This window comes from Podarcis cretensis (genome assembly GCF_951804945.1).
Source record: "Podarcis cretensis genome assembly, chromosome: Z".
Taxonomy (NCBI): domain Eukaryota; kingdom Metazoa; phylum Chordata; class Lepidosauria; order Squamata; family Lacertidae; genus Podarcis; species Podarcis cretensis.
In genome coordinates this window covers 15,008,024-15,032,542 of record NC_137184.1, presented here as the reverse complement: position 1 = coordinate 15,032,542, position 24,519 = coordinate 15,008,024, and the positions used below count along the sequence as shown (strand labels likewise).

Below are 24,519 nucleotides of genomic sequence, written 5' to 3'. Positions count from 1 at the left end.
AGCAAACTACAGCTAGCATATAAGCCCCCTGTTAGCTAGGCTTGCACTGACTGCCAATCTGCTGCTGAGCCAAGTTCAAGGTGTTGGTACTAACCTAGAAGTCCCTATGCAGTTCAGCATCAAGTTGCTTAAGAAAGCGCCTTATCCTTTATACACCCAGTAGATGACTGCCATCTCCTGGAGAGTTTCTCCTGCAAACTCCAAAGATATGAGAAGCCTGCTCCCCGGTAACTTGGAACAGAGTCTTCAGCTTGGCTTTCCCTGTTCTGAGGGATAGCATTCCTCTTTGAGATAGAACAGGCAATCACTCACTGTACTTTTCCAAAGCAGCATTTTGGTTCCCACAGCTTTTCCCAGCTGCATAAATTGGTATTTTACCACCAGTGCCTACGTTGGGTCTTTAGACCTGTTTTAAATGTATCTGCCGTTTTTAATTATCTCATGTGTAAATCACCTTGAGACAGTTGTTTAGAAAGCAATTAATAAATCACAGATGGGTATGATGATATTAAGAATCATAATTTAAAGCACAAAGCTTCACCCAGGAAGCCTAGGAACTGTGATTTACATATAATCAATCCCCAGCACTCATAACAAACTAGAGTTCTCAGCATTCTTTAGGGTGAGTGCAAATGCAATTTCTGTCACTTTGCAAACCCTTCTCACTAGAACCAGGAATGTTGTGTGTGGAGGGGGGTGCCACGTTTTACTAGCAACCCCAGCTCTGGGCACAAGCTCTAGAGTCCCCCAAATGGAGTCACAACCTTGTTATAAGAATTTTAAGGTCTCAAATATAGAATATTCTTAAATGCACACATATCTAAATATATGAACCATGTGTCTGAAATAGTATGGGAGAACAATCCTGAAGCCATTTTGATTCTCCCACATTGACCTCAAATATTCCTCTGCAGTAAGGGAGGCAAATGGGGAAAGCCTTCCCATTGTCTTTTGCTTGCACATCCTGTCTTAAAGGGCGTATTTGTTTATGAATCAGGTGAGCCTGTGACCTGGATTCAGGAACCATTATTAACCATCACAAAAGAATAGCCAGACTGCACTGGTAATGCAATCAGTGACCATTATCAAGTATCCCGGCAGACAGGATTTCTGCTGTAGACCACTGCCTCCTGTATGATGTTTTGGGGGGGGTGGTCTTGGGCAACAGGGTGGGCAATTTCAAGGGTCTATGTAAGGGCTTGAACACCATTGTTCAGAGTCCTCCTCCCTTCTGCATGTGGTGAGTGGGGATCCTGTTGCAACAGTTTATTTCCTTTAATAAAGATCAGGCTTACTAGCCGCTTTGCTTCACAATATACTCTGGTTGGCCTCTGTTATTTTCTCCTACTGATAGGGAACCCACTTAAGGACTCTATACGGGCTCTTGGATACTCCATAAGGGAAAAGGAGCAGTTTTTTTCTTATAACATTGGACATCTTAATGATTTATATGAAAGGCTTCTTTGCTGCTTTGGGGGGAAATTGCTTCACGGTCAAGCAAAAGGGAGCATTAAAATGAAGCAAATCTTACCACTGCCAAACAGAAATGGGTTAAAAACCAGGCTGCAAATACACCATGCATTTAAGTCACCATACATTTAAGACTCCCCACCCCACCAAAGGATTTTGGGAACTGTTGTTTCCCTCTCACAGAGCTATAATTCCCAGCACCCTTGAACTACAGTCCTGTCCCTTTTAAAGATGTTTCACCATTATGAGGTCTAGAAGCTCTTGTTTTGTTTAAAGACAAATTTCTACACATGGAATTATTTTTCTCTTCCAGAAACAAGCAGGCCTGGGCAAGAGGTTGATAGCAAAAGTTGAAATCAGAGAGTCAAAGCTTTGGGAGACATCAGTGGGAAGTAGACATTTGTTGCACCATAAACACAGATTGTGTGTTGCAAGGAGGCTGGAAAAGGAAGTCTGGGTTTTTGTCTGGATGTGTACAGTATTTTGCTTTAGGCCTAGAAGTAGACGTTTGTTGCACCATAAACACAGATTGTGTGTTGCAAGGAGGCTGGAAAAGGAAGTCTGGGTTTTTGTCTGGATGTGTACAGTATTTTGCTTTAGGCCTAATTCTGATCTTTACAGGTATGTGTGGAAGAAACAATGCCATTGTACTTTGATTTATGTAAGCTTGTATGAACCTTCTAAGTTTCTAGTTTACAATGTTTTTCTGACATGCTTGCCTGCATTTGCTGTTTGTTTTTTACAGGGCCAAAACTGCTAACAGTTCCCTACCTGGTCACCTGTGGGGGAGGAAACACTGGCCCGCTGTGCTCCAGTTGGAGAACAGCCTTTACCAAAGGTGTTGTGGGCTTTGAAGACACTCGAACACAGGACACAAGGGAGAAACGTGCTAAGAGGAAGGCATGCTTGGCAAACCCTCACATGATCAACTCCTGCCTGGAAACCAATGTCCCCACTGTGGACGGACGGGTGGATTCAGAATTGGCCTCCACAGTCACTTATGGACTCACTTTTTAAAACCGTGTTTATGGAAGACAATCTTACTTGGCTACAAGTGATCGCCAAAGCTATAACTGTGGGATAGTAGCTACAGGCCTGATTATTACAGTTTGATATTTGCACATGTTTTTGCATTTAAAAACAACGGAATTTGATCTTTGGGGATTCTAACCTAATCTGCACTTCCCAGGCTCTAACATATGAATCAGGGCTTACAGCACAATGCTAACTTTCTGCTCAGCAGGAAGTCCTAATGAATTCACTGGGTTTATAACCAGGTTAGTGGGAGCTTGAATTTCAGCCTTTGAGGTCTGTGAGACGAGGAAGGCGCTCTCCCAATTCATCCCTGATCCAGGAAACAGTTTGTTGGACTAGGAATGCATCATCTGAACTAGACACCACTGAATACAGCATGGTCCTTGTTGCAAGATCCCTTTCAGTCTTGCTATGAAGGCACAACCAGTGTTGCTGGCCTTCAGTGTAGCACTTCCTTCACTCAAAAATTGCCTTTTTCTTGTTAATCTCAAGGTATTTGGGGCAGGGTCTAGGGCTGAGGGGGATCTGGGCAGTGTCTGTTAATAAAGTATAGGCTGCTCTAATCTTTATGATGGATGGCGACAGCCCATGGTCCTCCAGTTGCTGCTGTACTCCAACAACAGTCTGCATTAAGCTTACCAGACGTCCCCATTTCCCGGGAACAGTCCCCAGATTTACAAATCAGTCCCCATACAAAATCCATTGAAGTTGAAGTGTCCCCGGATTCATTGAAAAAAATCTGGTAACCTTAAGTCTGCATGGCCAATGGTCAGGTTGTAGTCTTAATGACCAGAGCCAGGGCCACAGGTTCTTCATCAGTTAGATCTCTACAGATCTCTATACTTGTACAACTAAGATTTCCCACCCCCAAATGGATTCCAGTTGGTCACGGAGAACAGGATGCTGGACTAGATGGGGGGCCATTGGACTGAACAAGGAGGCTCATCATATGTGAGAGTCAGGCTGGCTTTGCAGTTCCCCTTCTGAAGAAGTGAAGGTGAAAGCAGGAAGACTGTAGATTTAAACCAGGAGGTTACCTTACTTTTCATTTTGTATCTTCCACAACCAGCCAAAATAATGGTGGTGCATTAGAGATTCTTTCCTCTGGAACACAAGTGTCCCTTAGACAGATGGGCAAATGCTAAGTTTCTGCCTTTTAAAAATGCTTGAATCCTCTTAGGTTACACAAGATAAATACAAGTGAATTTGACCTCTTTATTATTATTATTCCAGGTGCAAATTCTGGGGTATTGCAAAATATATTTATTGGTGGATGTATGGAAGAAATCTACTGGGCAAGATGAAAAATTTGGCAAGGACCTTTCTTCAAAGGATTTTGAGGTTTTAGCACAGAGTAGCTAGCTGGATCTTCATTTGCACTGCCGTAGCCCTTCAGAGACTAAAAAATGTAAACAAAAACCAAAAAACCCTAAACGTAGACAGTTCGTCTCACCCATAAAGGCGGCTGTGGATAGATGAGGGCTACATAAAATGGAGGCTTTTCACCAAAGCTATAAATAATTTGGTGGAAATCAGTGCCACAAAATAAGGCAAGTACGACTAGATAACTGTCTAGATTCCAATTTGTTGCCATTTGCTGTGAGAGAACCTTCACAGACAGAAGCATTTTACCTCTGAATACTAGATACCAACAGCTACCTGCCTGTTTGTGACATAATATAGCCACAGGGAACCTACTGTCCTCCATATCTTAATAGACACCTAACTCACATCTGCCCCTGCCAAGCATGGACAGTGGTCAGTGAACTGTAGCAGAACAGTATCTAGTGTGTCACAGGTTCCATCATTCTTCTGGCATCTTCTGAGTGTCTGTCAGATGGGTCTTTGGTGTAATACAGCAAGGTTGTTCTTCGGGTACACAGGCTCATTTGGGTCAGATTTTTACTGCCCCCAAATAGCAACTGCATAAATCTACAGAATATGGGGCACTGCTCCAAAATTTATAATGTATGCAAATTTCCAACAAAGTAACAAGAATGGCTATAGGTGAAGATGGATTTTAGAAATCTGAATTGCCAATGGAGTTTGTTCTGATTGCCCCGCCTGAAAGAATTGTTCAAGAAACCCAAACACACTGTCCCCACCCACCCACCCACCCACTTCTTTTTGCTACAACATAGTCGTGGATAAGCTTTTTGCTGGGAGGGACCCAGCTGCTGCACATATTTTCTCCTGCCTCTGTTTCAAGAGATGGTCCTCTCTCTAGCTGTTGTAATACTGTGGTGGGTTGGCTTGTTTCAAAGCAGAAAAATCCCTTTCCCATAGTACAAAAGGTGCGCTAGATCTATCGCTCAGATGGTCACGGCTCAATCTGGGAGGCGACTTCTTTAATTACAACAAGAACGCAAAAAAAAAAAAAAGACTTGGGGAACACCTTGACACCAAAAGTATACAAACAGGAATATCGGATCACAGTAGTTTTCGTTTCATTTTCTAAAAAAAATGTGTCTTAGAAAACCATTAAGGAAACTTAAAGGCAGCAAATACAGTGCCCACATGGTGCTTGGCAAGCCAGCTTCTATATGTTTCAATTTCTGGAGATTACAAAAGAAAGCAGAACAGTGTTTCGAGGCAAAAAAAAAAATACATTCCTTGATAAAGAATGCTCTAGTTATCAGATTATCAGTGCCTTCATGAAATCTAAAATAAAAAAAAAGTGTGCCCTTTAAGAAGGGATTGTTGGGCACATACATAAGATGCTGGCAGTTTGGTTTTATTCCCCCACGGAACCCATGTTGAAAAAGTCAGTCCCCAGACACCGAGATGATGTGTTTTCCCTGCCCCTCCTATTTCTACCATTCTTTTTTCTTCTCATCCATAGACACGCCACCAGGCCCAAGGGCCACCACCAGCAGGAGGCCTCCGATGACGGACATGGTCTGGAAGAAGTCGTACTTGAGGAAGTCATGCATGGGTTTGTAGACTGGGATGGTCCAGAAGGCGTTGAAGTAGACGTTGATGGCAAAGAGCCAGATGACCAAGGTCAAGGCGGCCAGTTTTGTCTTGAAGCCAACAGCCACAAGGATGATCAAGGCTGTGCCCACGATGTTCTGGAGGATCTATGGGAGAAGATGGGACAGAGAAAAGTAGAATTCAGCAGAGGCTGGTGTAAGGGAGAAGAGGGCATCTTACCCCACCTAACTCAGCCTCCCCTCAGCCAGGCCCCACCTGCAGGCCTTAGGATTTGCCACCATTCTAGGGGGAGGCAGCCCCGGCTGTCAGCCTCCTCCTCCTTAGCCTCCCAGGTCTTTGACAACAGACATTTTCAGTGGTGAAATGCTCACACACACAAACCCATGAAGCAGACCTGGCTCTATCACTGCCATGTTTATCCAGGCTTATGGTTTTTAACTGGGAAGGTAGTTAAACCTATCTGTGGCCTTTGTTGGGCTTATCCTTTACATGCTGTGGAAGGACACATTCCTTGTAAATACATTCTTTTAGTTATCTATTTCTGTTTTAAAATCTGATATTAATGTCTTTGCTATTTTATTTTTACTGTATGGCTTGCTTTGAGGCAGCTGAGTGCAAAAAATATGGCCAATGCATACAATAAATAACAATAGCATCTCATTAGGAAGGAGGGTGAGGAGAAAACTATAATCGGTTGGCTCTGCCTGCCCATCCCTTGCTCTGGCTCCGCCTGACATTGGCCTCCCTGCTTTCCACCCTACCAGGATCAATAGGCACCTACCAGTGCTGGGAATAGGAGGAGCTGGAGGAGGAGGAGGAGACAAATCCCATACAAAAATACCTCTCCTCCTACATAAAAACAAATTATTTGTAATGTTTGGGCCACTTACCGAAAAGAAGCTAGCGTCAAAATGCAGCAGCGTCATAAACATGAGGACTAGCAGAACTCGTCCGCCCAGCTGCATGTACTGCTTAGGGGAACTTTCCCGCATGGTGGGGACTCCGGCGAACATGCTCTTCCCCTCTGACCGTGATTCAGCCAGCAGCAGCAGCAGACCACCCCCCAGAGCAAGGTTCCTGTAGATGGCGAAATACAGTTAGTCCAAAACACACACACCTGAATACCTACACCAGGTGTGACAAGATTCACAAAGGGCTTGTGCACCAACAAAAATTAAAGTGACACAATCAAATATGCTGTTACAAGTCTTAAGATGCTTAAATATTATATGTTGGTTGCCTCTGGAGTTTCTGAGTGACAAGTCCCAAGAGTGAAAGTGGCTTACATTTTGACACCTGAGATGTATATATCTTTTGGGATCCACCTTATTTCTGTGATTGTAAGTTGTAAACAGTTTTTAACCTTGCAATATGATTGTTGTCACCAAACTGAGGCCTTAAGAGTGAAAGGTAGGTAACGGATGATAGCGATGATCATAAAACGTTAAGAAACATTCAAAAGCAACCTTGACAAGCAAAATGCACAAGGGACGCTATAATCATTTTCCTCAATGCTGGCTGGTTAGAAGTGAATGATAAATGAAACTAAGATTAAATAGGCAAGAACTAGTAAAACGAGATAAAAGAGAATGAGACATACCTCATCAAAAACTTCAGATCCCATAAAATGCTGTATGCAATTGTCTAGGAGGAAACAACCAGACACGATTGAACCCTTTGCTTAAAACCACCTTTTCCTTTTGATCTTGAGGTTGAAGCAGCTAAATACTCCAAAAAGAAGCTTGGCATCTATCTGCTGATGCTCACTTTCATTGCTTCTTCTACCTTCCCTCCCCCCACTCTTTTTCTGTCCCCTATTTGGCACACAAACTCCTTGGGACCAAGGATCTGTTACGTTCACTTATGCTTTCTCTGCAAAAATCTATGCACATTAATGTCACTGTGTAAATAAGATGGGTTCTTTGGACAAGCAAGGGGTATGAGAGTGAAAATGGAGTAGCACTTTTTTGCTAAAGAAAAACAAATGCCTTACAGCCTTACTGCTAATATATTTTGCAAACATGTGAATGACTTAGAAGAGGAGGGTACCCATTTTAAATTTATTTTACTTCCCTGCTCCCAAGAACTTTGCAGCAGCTATCTCATAAGATAAGATCATAAGATGAGTCTGTTGGGTCATGTCAACAGCTCATTTAGTTCAGCATCATGTTCTCACGGTGGCCGCCCAGATGCCACGCTAGCAGGACCCAAGCACAAGAGCATTCTCCCCACAGCAACTGCAGTGTTGCTTCTGGCTGTGAGGCAGAGCATAGCCATCATAACTCAGGGCTCAAGGGGAGTGTGCAGATTCCGCCTGAAGTACTGAACAGTAACACTGCTGGACACGGGGCTGTTTTTAAATTTCTGTTTGCCCCTCCCCCCCCCCATTGTGGTTTCCTTTGAGAAAACAAGAGGTGTTGTTGTTTTTTCACTTCTACATAACTCAGGGATAATGCGACCAACGCCTCTTGTTTTGACTTCTAGCCCGTCAGCACTCAGACACCCTAGTTTGCTACTGGAGGGGCGCTTGCGGGACAATGGAACCTCCAGCTTCAGAGCCAGGAGGCGCAAGTGTGAATAGGCACGATTTTTCAGTGTTGTGCAATTAAGAGTTGGGATTGATTTCCTTACCTGGAGTGCTATAATGCCAAACAATCCAAAGCAGGCATACTGAACAAAGTTCCTACTCAGTACTAGGATGCAGCCACCTAGGAAAGGAGGCGGAAGAGAAGAAATAGCCAAGTCAACAGCATTAGTGAATCATGTCCCCCTTGCTAAGGTTCTGCTGACCCTCCTATCTTTTAAATCCTTGACTCGCCTGCAAACCTTTCTTGCTGGCTTGTCTCTTGAACCATAGCCTTCATTCCTCAAACTTTAGCAACATCAATCTCTTTAAAGGCAGCCTTGTTTTTAAGCACTAGTCCAGCAGCCACCAGATCACCTGCCTGTCAACCATGTGACATGGCCATGACATCAGCTGACCCATTTTCCTTTCCCACTAAAAGCAAACTCAGGGGACCGAGTGCTGACAGACATGGGAGCCAAAAGAGAGACAAAAACAAAGCGCATAGGCAAAGGTCCAGGGCTTGGCATGCACTGATGATCAGCTGTCATATACAGTCAGGTGCAGGGCTGTTGGGCATGGGTTGGCTGAAATCAGGCCCACGGAGTGGAGATTCCCCACTGCTCGTCTACAGTATATTAAGCCAAGAGTACGGTATATTAAGCAATTGTCACTGCAATTCACAACTGAGGAAATACTCCAAAGCTCACCTACATGAGCTGTTGGGCATCAAGCCATGGTGTACTGCTGCAGGATTGGAAAATGAGAGGCCTGTGAGTGGTTGTTTCTGCTTTATAAACCACCGGGGGGTGAGAGAAGAGAATGGGTGAAGAAGAATGAAAATGACTCTGCAGGAGAATGTAAGGATGGTTGACTTGTAGAGGTGGCAACCATTTTAGGCATGCATAATTGATGCACGATTGCTGATGTACAAGTCATTTTGGACCCGGAAGAGGCCAGAACGGGTGGGGGGGGTGTAATGGGGTGCAGCGTGCTTATGGATGCTCTGCCTATGCATGCAGGTGCCAGGAACGGAACCCACCCCCACCCGCAAAATGGTCACTACCTGTATTTATAGGAGGAACCTGGAAAGGCTGCCCAAAGTCTGACTGAATGATGACTGGGGCTGCTATCACTAAAGAGGGTGGAGAACCTCTAGTCCAAGGGCTTAACTTGGCCCACCTTCCAATCACTTGATACCATGTGTGTTGTTAGCAGGAGGGTAAAAAAACGAGCTGGGTTGGCCAGAAGGGTCTCCTTAAGTGCTGCTGATCAGCTGATCTGTGGGGCTTCAAAGCACAGTGCAGGGCTCTTTGCAGCCAGTCCCTTACCAAGAACCCCAAATGGTGCTTTGAAGCCCTGCAGATCAGCTGATTCATGGGGCTTCAAAGCACCTCACCACTAGGCATAATTGTCAAATTTAGGTAGGGGTGATATGGATTCGGCCTGCCGGATGTATCCGCTTCCCACCCCTAGTTTTAAGAGTGAGGGCAGCTTCAAAACCTGTCATCTGGCATAAAGGGGTGGGGTGGGGAAGGGGACTGTGAATGCTCTTAAGGGTTGTGCTCTTGTAGAGGACATGCCACTATTATAGACTGGGCAGCTGTAGTCCAAGCAGAGAATTTATGGGTCCCTTGGTCCAGGAACCAGAATCTCCGTTTAACAACAAGTGTACATGTATCTCAATATTGTGCCACTTACTTAGCTGTCCAAAAAGGTTAATGAAGACAAAGATGGAGGCCAGGAAGTACCCACAGTTCCATGTGGCATCAATGTAGTCCCTCTGCTCGCTCCACTGGAACCACATGCGGATGCCATCTTCAAGGAACGTGCTGATCAAGCAGAGGCGGGCCACATGCGGGAGGTACTGTTTTGTCACTCGCAAGAACTGCCAGGGGAAAGAAACACAGGTGAGAAGAATGGGCAGGAAGCAGGGACCGCCTGGCTTCCTACCTGGATAAGGATGGCTTTCCCCTCAAAGCACAGCTGTGTTCTCCCTCTGCTGTCAGAGGTAGCACACCTCAATACTTGTTGCTGGGAATCGTGAGAGGGAAAGATTCAGGTTCTGCTTTCAGGCTTCCCTTAATGGGCCTCTGGTTGGCCATTGTAAGAACATGTTGGGCTACATGGGCCTTTGATCTTATCCAGCAAAGCTTTTCCTAATGTCCTTAAGGGCACTTCCAAGTGTTTGGCTTGGGGAATGCCTTCTCATCACTTAAATGTAAACAAACCAAATTTGTATCTTGGGTGGTAAGGTTGACCCACCAGGAGATTCTAGCCAGAGCAAGTTCCCTCTGAGGCAACTGCAAACTGAGTGGGATGCAGGAGCCATGCCCCTTGACGCACGTTACATAAAGGGTGGGAATTGGGCACATGCCAAAACGCACCAACTTGAAAATGTTCCCAATTGTGTGACTGTACAGAGACCATAGCTAATCAAAACTGGAGGGGAGGGGAGGGGGGGACTTGCAATGAACCAGCCTTTGAAAACTTGGGGACTCCCCAGATTTTTTGGGACTACAGCTTCTATCATGCCCAACTATCAGAAATGCTGCCTGCGGCTGATGGGAGCTGTAGTCCAACACACACAAACCAACCAACCAACCAACCAGGATGGCACCAGGTCAGTAAAGGCCACAGTAGGCAGTCTAATCCCAGAGCTATAGCAATAGGTCACACTAAAGGGCTGCTAATCTACCACCTTGTTTCTCATAATGCATCTATCTATCTATCATTTCCTCATTTAATCCTCATAACAGCTCTGCGAGATAGCCAAGGCTGAGAGGTAGTGAATGGCCCACAGCTCACACAGTGAGCTTCATGGCCAAGTGGGGATCTGAACCCGTCTCCCAGGTACTCATCCAGCACTCTTAACCATTATAACACACTGGTTCTCAATTGCCAGCCCTAGATGCTCCAAAGATGCCTCATTTACTCCAGTACTGACCATTTATGAGACAAAACGCTCAGAGATAAGTCTATTTAGCCAGAGCCTTTTAACAGACCAAATTCTCCATAATTTCTTTTTTAAAGCTATTTTAAGCTGGTGGCCCTCTTCAGTGTACTCCATAATTTAAATGTACACACAGTGTAAAGTACTTCCTTTTGCTCATCCTGGATCTACTGCCAAACCAATCAGTTCAATTAGAGGACTTTGAGCTCTAGCACTAGGAGAGAAAGAGTGGATTCTCTGTCCGCTCTCTCCCCAGAATGTATAATATAGATTGCAATCCTATTCCCACTTACCTGTGAATCCTTGCCTTTGCTTCCCTACCACCACGAAATTTCTGTGAACAGCCAAAATTTCCTGGTGTGAGTCCTTTTGCCCTGGGGCACCTTGAGACCAAGAGTTATGGAGACTTTTGCTCAGATGGTGCTGCAAAATGGTTTGTCTGTAACTCTTCAGGGAGGCGGCTTAGCTTCTTACCCCAAGTTTGAAGGATCTCTCAATTCAGGCAGCTTTGTATAGCAGGGGTATAGAAACTGTGGCTCTCCAGACACTGCTGGGCTCCCCCCTCACCTAAGCTCCAGCCAGTAGGGTCAATGGTCAGAACTAATGGGTACTGGAATTCCTGCAATATCTGGCAGGCCACAGGATTCTCCTCATTCCTGTTCTATAGTATTCTTTAGCTGCCCTTTTATTAATGTAAGCAGGGTGCCAGAAATCCTATTACAGTGGTACCTCGGGTTACAGACACTTCAGGTTACAGATTCCACTAACCCAGAAATAGTACCTCGGGTTAAGAACTTTGCTTCAGGATGAGAACAGAAATTGTGCGGTGGCAGCAGCAGGAGGCCCCATTAGCTAAAGTGGTACCTCAGGTTAAGAACAGTTTCAGGTTAAGAACGGACCTCCGGAATGAATTAAGTACTTAAGCCGAGGTACCACTGTACGTTGTTCCGTTATCTTTTTTTGGATTTGTTTTTTCTTGTTATGGTTTTGTACATTTACTTGTTTCTCTTTATATTGGACAAAGCAATTTAAGAAATGATTACAAAAAAGAGGTTTTCCAGCTCCCCGCTCCCCGCTCCCCCCAAAAACCCACCCTTCCTGGCACATAGAAAAAAAGCAAGTCAGGGAAAAAGCTTCAGCCTAGCATTTTCCCCAACAGGCTAGCTTTCTGGATTCAGGCAGCGATACACACGTACATGCACACACACTCCTACATTTATTTTATACCAGGAAAGGCTTGCCACACTCATTTCTGATGACTGGGTAAATGCACCCTTCACAGGAAGTAAGCAGATAAAAATAAGTCTTCATGCTGTTTGTTGAGCATGGTTACGGGACAACCAACCAACAAGCTGGGGCAGATGAAAACTACAGTGTGAATAATGCCAGGCAAGTAACTTCTGGGAGCTCACAACCAGGAGCTTGTGAACAGGACTCGTAAACAGGGGTGTTTGCAAAGATTGGTGGAGGAGACTGAAGAGAATCAGCTTGTTTCTTTTGGATTAAAGCTGGTAGTTTGTCCGAGCTGTTTGGAGGCTTGATTGTTTGCAGGCCTGGTCCTCACCAACAAGGAGGAACTGACAAAGTGGAAGTACTTGGAAACTTGGGAGGAAGTGATCATGTCCTCTCCTCCTAGGGTTCATGATACAGAGGCAAGGGAAAGGTGAGCATAGTTCGGACCGGCACTCCGGACTTGCCAATTTCAAAAAGCTTAAAGTGCTACTGGTGAGATCCCATGGTCAGAAACATCTGACGAAAAGCGAGCCCAAGAGGGATGGGAGTTTCTTAAGGGCAAAATACTGAAGGACCAAATGCAGACAAGAAAGAAAAGTGGGAGGTATCTAAACAAACCAGAGTTGCTGCATAAGGAGCTTACAGATGAACTGAGATTTAAGATGGACATGTTTCTTCACCTGTGTTTGAAGAGAGAGGAACAACAAGCGAGTGGTAGGTCCTCTATGTGGAGAAGACAGAAAAATGCTATTGGGTGACAGAGAGGAGGTGGAACTGCTCAACATCTACTTTGCCTCTGTCTTTGCACAAAAGGGAAGCAATAACAGATTAATGATGTAAGGAGGGAGCTGCAGACCAAGATAGGAAGAGATGGTAAGGGAATACCTAGCTAGTTGATTTCAAACCTCCAGGGCCTCATAAGCTGCACCCAAGGGTACTAAAGCAGCTTGTGGTGTAATCCCAGAACCTCTGCCTATGATCTCTTAGAAAGCATGTGAGGTCCCAGCAGACTGGAAGTGGACAAATGTTGTCCCCGTCTTCCGAAAAGGGAAGAAAATAAGATCCAGGTATCTACCAACTGGTGAGCTTGACATTGATACCAGGAAAGGTTCTAGAACAGATTACTCAACAGTTGGTCTGTGAGCACTTAGAAAAGGATGTTGTGAATACTAAGACCCAGCACAGGTTTCTCAAAAACAAGTCATGCCAGACTAATCTCATTTCTTTTTCTGATGGAGTTAAAATACTTGGTGGATCAGGTGAACTAGCCCCAGGAACAGCATGGGAAGCGTTCATGTGACACACCTAAACACTGCAGCCGACACACTAATGTGTCATGACACACAATTTGGAAAGCTGTGCATTAATGGTTCCTTGTCATCCAGGAAAAAAGTTACAAGTGGGGTGCCGCAGGGTTCTGTTCAACGTTGTTATAAATTACTTAGATGAAGGAATTGAGGGGGTGATCATCAGGTTTGCAGATGGCACCAAATTGGGAGGGATAGCTAATGCCAAAGAGGACAGAATTCGGATTCAAAATGACCTTAACAGATTGGAAAACTGGGCCCAAGCTAAGAAAATGAAATTCAATAGGGGCAATTGCAAGATTCTAAACTTGGGCATGAATAACCAGCAGCACAAATGTAAGACCCCTGGCTTACCAGCAGTACATGTGAAAAAGATCTAGGGGTCTTAGTAGACCACAAGCTTAACATGAGTCAACAGTGTGATGTAGCAGCAAAAAAAGCTAATGCTATTCTAGGCTGCATCAACAGAAATAATAATACCACTCTATTGTGCCTGGAATACTGTGTCCAATTCTAGGCGCCACGATTTAAGAAGGATATTGACAAGCAGGAATGTGTGCAGAGGAGAGCGACCAGGATGATTAAAGATCTAGAAACCAAGCCTTATGAGGAAGGGTTGAAGGAGCTAGGTATGTTTAGCCTGGGGAAAAGGAGACCGAGACATGGAAGATGAACAAGCTTGTTTTCTTGTGCTCTGGAGGGTAGGACTTGAACCAATGGCTTCATGTTACAAGAAAGGAGATTTGACAGTAAGAGCAGTTCAATAGTGGAACAGAATCCCTCCAGCAGTTGTGGACTCTCCTTCATTGGATGCTTTTAAGCAGAGTTTGGATGGCCATCTGTCATGGATGCTTTAGTTGAGTTTCCTGCATTGCAGGGGGTTGGACTAGATGACCCTTGGGAGTGCCTTCCATCTCTACGATTCTATGATTCTGTGATCACCAGACGCCCCCAACTCCTGATATCCACCATGCAACAAGGCAGGAATTTATGCAGCTCTCCAGGTTAAAATGCAAGTGCTGAGATTGCTTATACACACAGAGAGAGCAAGATGCAAAAGCAGTAAGTAAAAATTCAGGCATGTTCACAGACCATACATGACTAACACAGAGAATTGTACTTTTGGGTGGAACTAACCGAGGAAATCTGGAAGAAACAACAAGGAGAAAAGCATGGAACATATTTACTCAAATTGAATAGCCTTTTTCATAGTTTCACAATTCCTCCCCTGATAAGAATTTTACAAGAAATCTGGCACCTTTCATGAAGAAATTATTAGTTAACTCATGTTACTATGTGGATACATATTTTCCCTTGTTTTTTTGAACCCTTGCACTTGTGATGGTGATTAGATGTGACTAGATGCAAATAAACAAAATTTGAAACTGGGACAGAGGTTTGGCAAACTGTCCTGGAACCCTAAACATTTTAAATTCAATATTTACAACATGGTTCTAGACCTCTGGAGGAAGACACAGTGAGACATGCAATTACTGATTTCAGATCACACTTGTTAGTGCTGATCATTAACATCAGGGATTGAGAAATCTGTGGCCCTCTGGACATTGTTGGACTACAGTTCCCATTATCCTGGCTAGGGCTGAGGAGAGCTGTAGTCCAACAGCATATGGAGGCCTGCACGTTCCTTGATTTACATAGTAGTTGCTTTTGGCTTTCTTGTTTCTCAGTTGCTTAAAACCTGCAGCTCATGGGTTGGCAAACTAAGGCCTGAGGGCCGGATCTGGCCCAATCACCTTCTCAATCCGGCCCACGGACGGTCCAGGAATCAGCGTGTTTTTACATGAATAGAATATGTCCTTTTATTTAAAATGCATCTCTGGGTTATTTGTGGGGCATAGGAATTCGTTCATTCTCCCCCTCCCCAAAAAATATAGTCCGGCCCCCCACAAGATCTGAGGGACAGTGGACTGGCCCCCTGCTGAAAAAGTTTGCTGATTCCTGCTGTAGCTCCTCCCCCTGCCTCACGCTCACATAGTTGCAACTGGTTAAATGTCAGAAAATGGTATAGAGATTATCTGATCTAAAGAAATAACCCAAATAGAAGAGTTATAGAGCTTCCTACAGGTGTGTGAAGTGGATGGTTTTGTTTTGGAAAACCCTGAGAGTGGGTAGATTATCCCATACTGTACATAATAAAAAGCAGCATGTTTTTCTCCTGTAGTTTCTATACTAATGGATCTACTGAGCTTGTGAACAGAGTACCTAGGGTAAGAATATAAAGATGTTGGAGAGGAAACCAGCAGCTTATTCTCTCTCAAGCTAAACCATTAGTGGGAAGGACTTTTATGCAGACAGCTTGGCTGCTAATGAGGTTACATGAATGGCCTGCCAAGCCTTGTAATGGAAAAGAGGGTAAAATAAACAACAATTACAGAGCACCTGGCTGCATTCAATTCAGATTTTCTACTGGGTCTAGTTTTCTTCAGGGCTGAGCTCTGGAAACGAGGCTTGTTGGGGAAGAGAAAGGGCAATTGCTAGTAGCAAAGGTCACCATCTTATGACGAGTGAGACTGTTCATCTCTCTAGCGCAGTACTGTCTACACTAACTGGCAGCAGCTCTCCAGGGTTTTAGGCAGGGGTCTCTCCTAGCCCTATATGGAAATGCCAGGGGTTGAACTTGGAACCTTCTGCATGAAAAGCAGGTGCTGTATTACTGAGCTACAGCTATCTATCCAGTTAGTGATCATCTCGCTATCTACATTGCCTCAAGGCAATGTACACAGTGCAATAAACACAGCGAAAAACAGTTTTAAGGACCACATAAAATAACAGATAAAGGTAAAAATAATATGAAGTAGACACCCAGGGGCGCTGTGGTCTAAACCACAGAGTCTAGGCCTTGCCGATCAGAAGGTCAGCGGTTCAAATCCCCGTGATGGGGTGAGCTCCCGTTGTTCGGTCCCGGCTCCTGCCAACCTAGCAGTTTGAAAGCACATCAAGTGCAAGTAGATAAATAGGTACCGCTCCAGCGGGAAGGTAAACAGCATTTCCGTGCGCTGTTCTGGTTTGCCAGAAGCGACTTCGTCATGCTGGCCACATGACCCGGAAGCTGTCTGCAGACAAACGCTGGCTCCCTCGGCCTATAAAGCGAGATGAGCACCGCAAGCCCAGAGTCGTCCGTGACTGGACCTAACGGTCAGGGGTGCCTTTACCTTTAGACACACATTACAGAACTTATCCATTAAGCTGGAAAAGCCTATCAGAACAACAAGAAGTTTCCATTGTTTCCAGAAAAGTGCAGATAGTGGGCACCTGTTGTTGTCTTGATGGGAATGCTGTTCCACACATCCATACTGAAAGATCTGCTGCGAATTACTATGAAGTAGGCTTCTGAGGTCTTTGGAACTTGACTATGCTCTCCTGTACACTGCAGGGACCTACTGTGTATATATGGGATAATGTGGTCTCTCAAGTTTTGGTGGCAACCACAAAAGGCTAGCAACCACAGCCAGCATAAATTAGAGAATCCCATATCACAATCCTACCAGTGCAATCGTAGCAACATGTTTCCCCTTCAGGGTGTTTTAGCTTATCACAACCATGCTGGCATCACACAAATTAGAGCAGAAATGCCAGCCAATCCAAAAAATGATAGCTTGTAGAGTTGAATTTTCCATTCCTCCCCTTCCTTATCTGAAGAATCTTCAATTAAATCCCAGATTAGATGTTTTCAGGAGTTGCTTGTTACACAAACGCCAACTGCGGTACATTGCTGCACTCCCCCAAAGTTGAATGGTTTTGCTTTGTAGTTGCATAGATGGTAATTGGCCCGTCTGCTGGGGTAAGGGACATGAAGAGGAAATTATCTGGAGAAGTTGGCAGAGAAATCAATTTAGCTGCAAAAACCTCAACAGCTGCTTTGCAATTAAATTGCAAAGTACTGTATTTGCAAAACACTTGAGGCTGCCTTTTGCAACTATGGCAGAAGTGCATCAGTTGCTCCTAGAGGTTATGGTTTGCGTATATTTTAAAAATGAATATCCACCTTGCAATTTCAAGAGGATCCAAACACGCCCTCACACACCAGATAATTTTGCCAGTTTTGCACTCATTGGCTAGATCAACTGAAGGCAGGAACAGATTTGCATTTTACTAAACAATTCAAAAAATACTGCCTCCGTGCTTAAAAAAAATCCTCAAAATGAAGAACATTAAAAGCATCTTTTTCTTTTGAAATGAAAGCCAACAATTTAGGAAAGGAGTCTGGAAGATTCCTAAAGAGACCCATGGGGGGGGGCCGAACCCCTTGTGGTTATGGGCCCATGTGGCAATGAGAATTCCACTGGCAGAAATGCGAACTCTGTTCCCTGTGTCAGTCCTAGGTGTGGGGAAATTTTGGTCCTCCCAATATGGCTGAACTACAACTCCCATCATTCCCGCCCAGGCTAGTTGAGGCTCATGGGAGTGGTAGTCCAGCAACATCTGGAGAGCTAAGGTTTCCACCTACCTGGTCTGTCTTCTCACCCAAAAGCAGCCCTGCCATACCTCAATTTGTCCCCACAAGATGGGAAGAACAGACTGTTGAAGACCAAGTAAGAAGCCTCATTCGTATTTGAACTAAGACAGACACATCCTTATTTCAGAATTCTGCCAACTCACCATTTGAAAATTAAACCAACAGAGTACGTGGCTAAGTACGAGTATGTGTGAGTATTTAAAAAACAAAAAAATCAGTGCGAATAAAAGTTATTTTTAGTGGAAGTCATTTTTGGAAGGGCAAGAAAGATCTTCTCCTGGACAACTGGGCTTTCAGAATGGGTGTTTAAGAAACCTCATTTCGCAACTAGTGTAAACAAACTCATAGAAATAAACATGCAAATATACATATAAATGCACAGCTTCCTCTTTTTAATGGAGGGAAGCATCTGAGAATGCAGTCCTGTAAAACTGGGCAGAAGATGCAGATCCAAAACATCTGTTGTCGCCCTGCATTTTTTGGATAACAAAAATCTTGACTTTTTCTATCAGCTGATGGGCCTGCCAGTAGCATGGAAGAGACACAACTCAGGTAGAGCATCTGCTTTCCATGCAGAAGGTCCAAGGTTCAATCCCAGGCATCCCCAGGTAAGGCTGGGAGTGTTGGCTACTTGCAGATTAGTCGCACTGCAGAAAGCATGCTGGGAAGACCACACATTCAAGAAATGCAAAATAACTTTTGCTAGGTTTAAATAACAAAAACAAAAACTCATTTTACACTAAATTACAATATATCAGTAAGAATGACCCATCCACCAGGGTACTGAGAGAGCTGCGTGCTGCTCTTTACCCAACAACTTAATTACCACAACTTAACAGCACCTGCTATACTGCTTCACAGCTGTAAAACAAGGTCATGTTATTTGCTCTGGCCTTTAAAAAAATACACATCTTGTGGAACAATAATGAACCTTCAAATTTAAAGAGACCATTCAACAGGGAGAGCTCTGTCTGAAACCCTGAAAATCCTTTGCTAGTCAGTGTAGATAATACTAAGCTAGATGGACCAAAGATCTGCCCTGCCATAAAGGCAGCTTCCTATGGTCCTAGATAATGCTTTAAAAAATATTGTTTCACCTAGGCACCTCTGCTCCTAGGACAAAAGTTGGGGTTTTTATTGGCAAGGGGCATGGCTAGAAGGTAGAGCATCTGCTTTGCAAGCACAATGCAAGCACAATGGTTTACTTCCCTGCATCCCCAGACAGGGCTAGGAATGTCTCCTGCCTGAAACCCTGGAGAGCTGCTGCCAGCCAGTGAAGGAAATTCTGAGCTAGATAGAACAATGGTTTCTAGGCAAGAATGCTGACTGTTTTTTAAAATATGTATCATTACTAACGTGCACAGCACTTTGCAGAGTAGCAGTATACAAAAAGATTATTGGCACCTGGAGCATAATCAAGGTGAAGAGGCAAGGAGTTGAGATAAAGAATAAATGTGAGCAGATGGGGAGCTGTCAGGGGTGAGGACGGGTGCGGAATTGTTGAGCAAAGCTAGGAGGATGCAACTCATGTGCAGGGAATTTATCATGAATCAAAGCTTAGGGATAGAACAAAACTGGGCTGTTGAAGGTTTAAAAAGGGATGTAGCCATTGTGGTGCCCTCTAGAGTCCAGATGTTGTTGGATTCCAAATCCCATCAGCCCCAGCCAGTTCAGTCAGAAGTCAGAGATAATGGGAGTTGTAGTCTAGCAGCATCTGAAAGACACTGCAATTGTCTGGGCTAGCTAAAGGAGAATGAAGCTGTGTGGGAATTGGGGGCGGGGGCTGAGAAAAATGGGATCATTATTACTGCTAACTCAGCATTTTTATATGCTTGCCTAAAGACATAAGATCATGGGTAGGCAAACTAAGGCCCCGGGGCCGGATTCGGCCCAATCACCTTCTAAATCTGGCCCACGGACAGTCCGGGAATCAGCGTGTTTTTACATGAGTAGAATGTGTCCTTTTACTTAAAATGCATCTCTGGGTTATTTGTGGGGCATAGGAATTCATTCATTATTTTTTTTCAAAATATAGTCCGGCCCCCCTCAAGGTCTGAGGGACAGTAGACCGGCCCCCTGCTGAAAAAGTTTGCTGACCCCTGCATAAGATCATAAGGAAAGCTTGCTGAATCAGGTCAATGGCCTACCTAGCCCAGCATCGTGTTCTCACAGCGGCTAACTATGGCCTGATGGAAATCGGAAAGGAGGCTCCGAGCACAAGAGCACTCTTCCTTCCAGGGGTTTACTGCGACTTGTATTTAGAAGCATTACCACCTCAAACCACAGAGGCAGAGCGCAGCCATCCTGGCCAGTAGCCATTGATAGCGTTCTCCTCCATGAATTATGTCCAATCCTCTTTTAAAACCATCCAAGTTGGTGGCCCTCACTGCCTCCTATGGGAACAAGTTCCATAGTTCAACTACGTGCTGCATGAAGAAGTACTTTCTATTATCTGACACTTCGTAACTTCAAGGTGAGCCAGGGCCTTCCTGAATCAAGGTTCATAGATCAGTGGCAGAACATACCTGCAGTGCACGGGGTTGGACTAGAAGACCCTCAGGGTCCCTCCCAACTCCATAATTCTATTATTCTGACATCTGCTTTGCACCCAGAAGGTCACAGACACAATCCCAGGTATCTCCAGGTAGGGTTGGGAGATTCCCTGCCTGAAACCCTGGAGAGCTGCTGCCAGTGAGTATAGACCAGCCTTTCTCAACCTGTGGGTCCCCAGATGTTGCTGAACTACAACTCCCATCACCCCTAGCTAGCAAGGCCAGAGCTCAGGGATGATGGGAGTTGTAGTCCAACATCATCTGGGGACCCACAGGTTGAGAACCGCTGGTATAAACTATTCTGAGCTAGATGAGGGTCTGATTCAGTATAAAGCAGCTTTCTGCATTCCTATGCTCCATCTCAGCCACTATGCTACGTCTAGTTATTTGTCCCACTTTTTCTCCCAAGGAGCTCATGGTTGTGTACACTGTTCTCCCCCTCTCCATTTTATCCTCCATTTTATCCTCACAACAACCCTGTGAGGTAGGTTAGCTTGAGAGTAAGTGACTGGCCCAAGGTCACCCAGTGCACTTTGTAGCTGAGTGAGGATCGGACCCCTTGACTCCTGGGTCCTAGTATGGCAGTCTAACTGTTGCACCACAACAGAATCCCATACTTTGTCTGCTGGGGTAGTGTAGAAGTTCAGTCAAGCTGCTAAGCTCCAGGGCCCTCAATCATCAAATTATAAAAACTCTTACTGCAGAAGTGACAGAAGTCACTGTTACCATGCACGCCGTCTCAGATGGCTTTTTCTTTTTTTTACCCAGGGTAAATTAAGGTCATGCAGTTAAATGTATTTGTTACCAAGGGATATTTTTACCAAGGGATATTATCCTTTCTCCAAACCAAAGAAAGCAGATAATAATGTAGGATGTAAACTGCTTTGAGATTATTTATTTTCTTAACTATAAAGCAGTATAAAATGAAAAGAATAACTGTTATTATTTGTTTCATTTCTATAGTGCTTTATATTTAAGAGGGGGGAATACCCTGGAGTCCTACAGGATGTATGTACCTTTTTTGTAAAGGCAACACACCCACCCCAACATCACTTGCTGGTTCACTTAAGAGGCACCAGACACATCAAACAGCTTAAGCTTTTGCCTGTCTCACACATGTTTTCCATCACAGTGCCAGACTGTGGTTAGCTAAACCAGTACCAGGACAGGAACAGTTGACACTGGCTTATGAGATAATACCGGATTGTCTTTTCCTTTGTCCAAAAGGTAGGAAGCAGAGAAGTGTCTTTTACCTTCTACACACCTGAACAACAGAATGTGTCACCAGCTGCCTTTGGTAATTGTTCTTCCCCTAACACCAAAAGAATTAAAACAACTTTCAACACCTCCTGGTCATTTTCTTCTTTAAAAGGAGACCAGAGGAATAGTTTGGGGCAGTTTTCTACCTTCTCATAAGCTAAAAATAAATATACACAAGGGCAGTAAGGAACCAGATGTCACATGAGCTGAGGAAAGGAAAGGAAGCTTGAATTCCATTCATTCATGAACACAGGGGATAGGGAGGAAAGTTTTTAGCCTCTTCGCTTTTGATCCAGAGAAAGGTGAAGATTCGGCTCTTCTGGCTAATAAACAACCCCAGGACCCAGGATAAGATTGGTTTGTGTTAGCACTCTGGAGTACCAAACAGAGGTACTGATGCCTCCAGTACAGAAATCAGTTTTTAAAAAAAGTAAGAAAAGACTTGGGGGTTTTGTAAACTTGAATACTACTCAAATATAATAGGTAAATGTAAATATAAAACACAAATGATCAGCATATTACCAATGCACCGATCAATTTCCTCATGCTTTGTCCAGCATTTTGATAGGTTCATGGTCTCTGAGAAAACCCCCTTTTCTGACTTTACATTACTTTGGAAGTCTCCATATCCTCAAATGTGGAAAGTGTTTTAAATTAAATTAAAGTACGGAGGGTTGTTCTTTGTGCTCCCACTCCAAAGGTAGGGTACATTAAATGACTCACACATTCTACAAAGGGACAGAGAGATTATACTGGTGGTGGTTAGACACCATAGCACTCCCAGATTCCAGAAGCTCATGGGTAGAGAAACTTCCATTATTTTCACATTTTCTTTCCCTTTCTCTCCCCCCCCCCTCAAATTTATAGACCACGTTAAATAAACACCCTATTCCAACATCTACTTCACCATTATCTGGAAATTGCCAAATCTCTTACCTTCTTCAAGGATAGGATAGATATAGCAAAGAAACGCACAAGACACGCCTTCATTTCGCTAACCGTGTAACCCCATAACGTTAAAGCGAATCCCTCTAATCTCAAAGGCAAATTATTGCCAGTGGGGAGGAAAATCTATGATGTCTGAAAGTGGTCTTCTGTCCCATAATAATCCAGAGTTCTCTTTAAGGGGAATGGTGAATTTCACACTAGTCATCTGCTTGATTAGCTACTCGATAGGGCTGGCTATTCACAGGTGACCTGAGCCCCAATTATCGCAAGACGCAAACGTTTAGGAGGTTGAGGAGGCGAGTGATAAAACCCTGGCCCTATTGACATTGCTTTGGTTTCTCATTCTGTCTGTGATGGGGAAGTAAGACTTAACCCACACCAATCAAGCGAACACTCTATTAAGCAATCTTCCCCCGTCATTTTAGATTAGATCACTGAAAGATGGGGCCGCGCCCCTCAAATTTGTGCGGACGCAAAGCACTCGGGAGCGGGGAAGGCTGATTCCCTCTGAGGTGGATCCCATGATGTTGGGAACGAGATTGCATCCTCAACGACCAATCCCCCCCCCCCCCAGCGCGCACACACACAGCAGGCACAAAATACCAACACCCCCACTCCGCAAATCTTCTTCTCTCCTATATAATACAAAGACGACGCGTGAAGGAAAGGGACTGTACGCTACAGAAATATCTGCAAAACCCCATGTGTGCAGTAAGGCCTCCTCTGCTTCAAGAGAAAGTGGGGCGAGGAAAGAGGAATGAATCCACACCCACCTGGTCTGCAAAATCCTCTGCGGTGCTCATCAGATCGTTCTGCCCCATGGCGAAGTGAGTGCTGCGGGAGTGGCGAAGGGAGCAGTGGGTTTCGCTCCAGGATGTGTTGGGTGCTGCTCAGCGCCTGGGAGACCGGACTAGCCGCTCACTCAAACACACCCCCGACAGCCCCTCCTGTGGTGGCTGCTGGCAGCTTGCTGCTGCTGCTCTTATTGCAACGAGGCTGCACAGGAAGTGGCTGCACTCGCTGCGAGAAGCACTGCCACGTAGGCCAACTCTTAAAGGAACCGCACGGGGCGGCGAAGCCTCTAAGGAATCTCCCTTTGGCTTAGGGAGGAGAAGCACCACAGGCTGACCCGGGAGGCCTCGCTCGTGGAAGTGGAGCCGGTGCACGTGGAGTCGCCCCACAGAAGGCCTCGCCACCCTTCCCGAGGCCAAGGGCGCAATCCCGTACGCAATGCAGAGGACTGGAAATAAAACCCCAATGAGCCCTTAGCCTCTGAGCAAAACCTGCATTTGGTGTATTAGGGTTGCAGTTCGTTTCTAAGGCATCTCACAAGTAGGGGGGTCTCCAGACCAATGTGTTCTGCAACTTTATTATTATTATTAATTTATTTGTTCACTTGTTATTGCCAAGGTCTCTAAGCACCCTCCATTTAAAAACATAAACATAAGAAGCTAACTTATACTGAGTCTAACTAGCTCAGTATTTGTCTTCATTATCTTGCAGCAGCAAATCGGGGTTTCCAGGCAAGAATTATTTCCCAGCCATACCTGTAGATGCCACTGGGGGCTGAATCTGGGACCTCCTGCATGCAAAGCAGATGCTGTACCACTGAACTACACCCCTTCCTCTAAAGATAAAGTAAGATTCTAGTCCTTACAGTTCTGAATTAAAGGCTGAATTAAATAAGAAGCTGTCATCTGCTGAGTCTTGTTCAGTATTGTCTACACTGACTAGCAGCAACTTCTTGGGGTTTGGTACAGAGAATCTTTCCCAGACCTATCTGGAGA

The 24,519-nt window shown here is 44.7% G+C and overlaps 1 protein-coding gene across 3 annotated transcripts; it reads right to left on the bottom strand.

Moving 5' to 3' along the window:
• Nucleotides 1–4,832: 4,832 nt before the first annotated feature.
• On the bottom strand, nt 4,833–23,859 carry SURF4 (surfeit 4). 3 transcript variants are annotated; one of them, XM_079961501.1, is made up of 6 exons: nt 23,506–23,859; nt 9,704–9,890; nt 8,071–8,147; nt 7,040–7,083; nt 6,330–6,516; nt 4,833–5,585 (listed from the first exon to the last, which is right to left on the bottom strand). In XM_079961501.1, the coding sequence occupies exons 1-6, from the start codon at nt 23,551–23,553 to the stop codon at nt 5,319–5,321; spliced, it is 810 nt and encodes a 269-aa protein (XP_079817627.1). In that variant the 5' UTR covers nt 23,554–23,859; the 3' UTR covers nt 4,833–5,318. The 3 variants fall into 3 exon arrangements, with proteins under 3 accessions (XP_079817627.1, XP_079817629.1, XP_079817628.1); XM_079961503.1 differs by lacking the exon at nt 23,506–23,859 and adding an exon at nt 13,074–13,271; XM_079961502.1 differs by lacking the exon at nt 23,506–23,859 and adding an exon at nt 11,249–11,386.
• Between the last annotated feature and the right edge of the window lie 660 nt (nt 23,860–24,519).

Excerpts from the sequence above, each read along its gene's own strand:
- SURF4 (XM_079961501.1), bottom strand. The coding sequence starts at position 23,553 with ATGGGGCAGAACGATCTGATGAGCACCGCAGAGGATTTTGCAGACCAG. Across the intron at positions 6,517-7,039 it reads GATCTGAAGTTTTTGATGAG|GAACCTTGCTCTGGGGGGTG; the intron begins GTATGTCTCATT and ends CGCCATCTACAG. Across the intron at positions 5,586-6,329 it reads TTGACGCTAGCTTCTTTTCG|ATCCTCCAGAACATCGTGGG; the intron begins GTAAGTGGCCCA and ends CTTCTCCCATAG.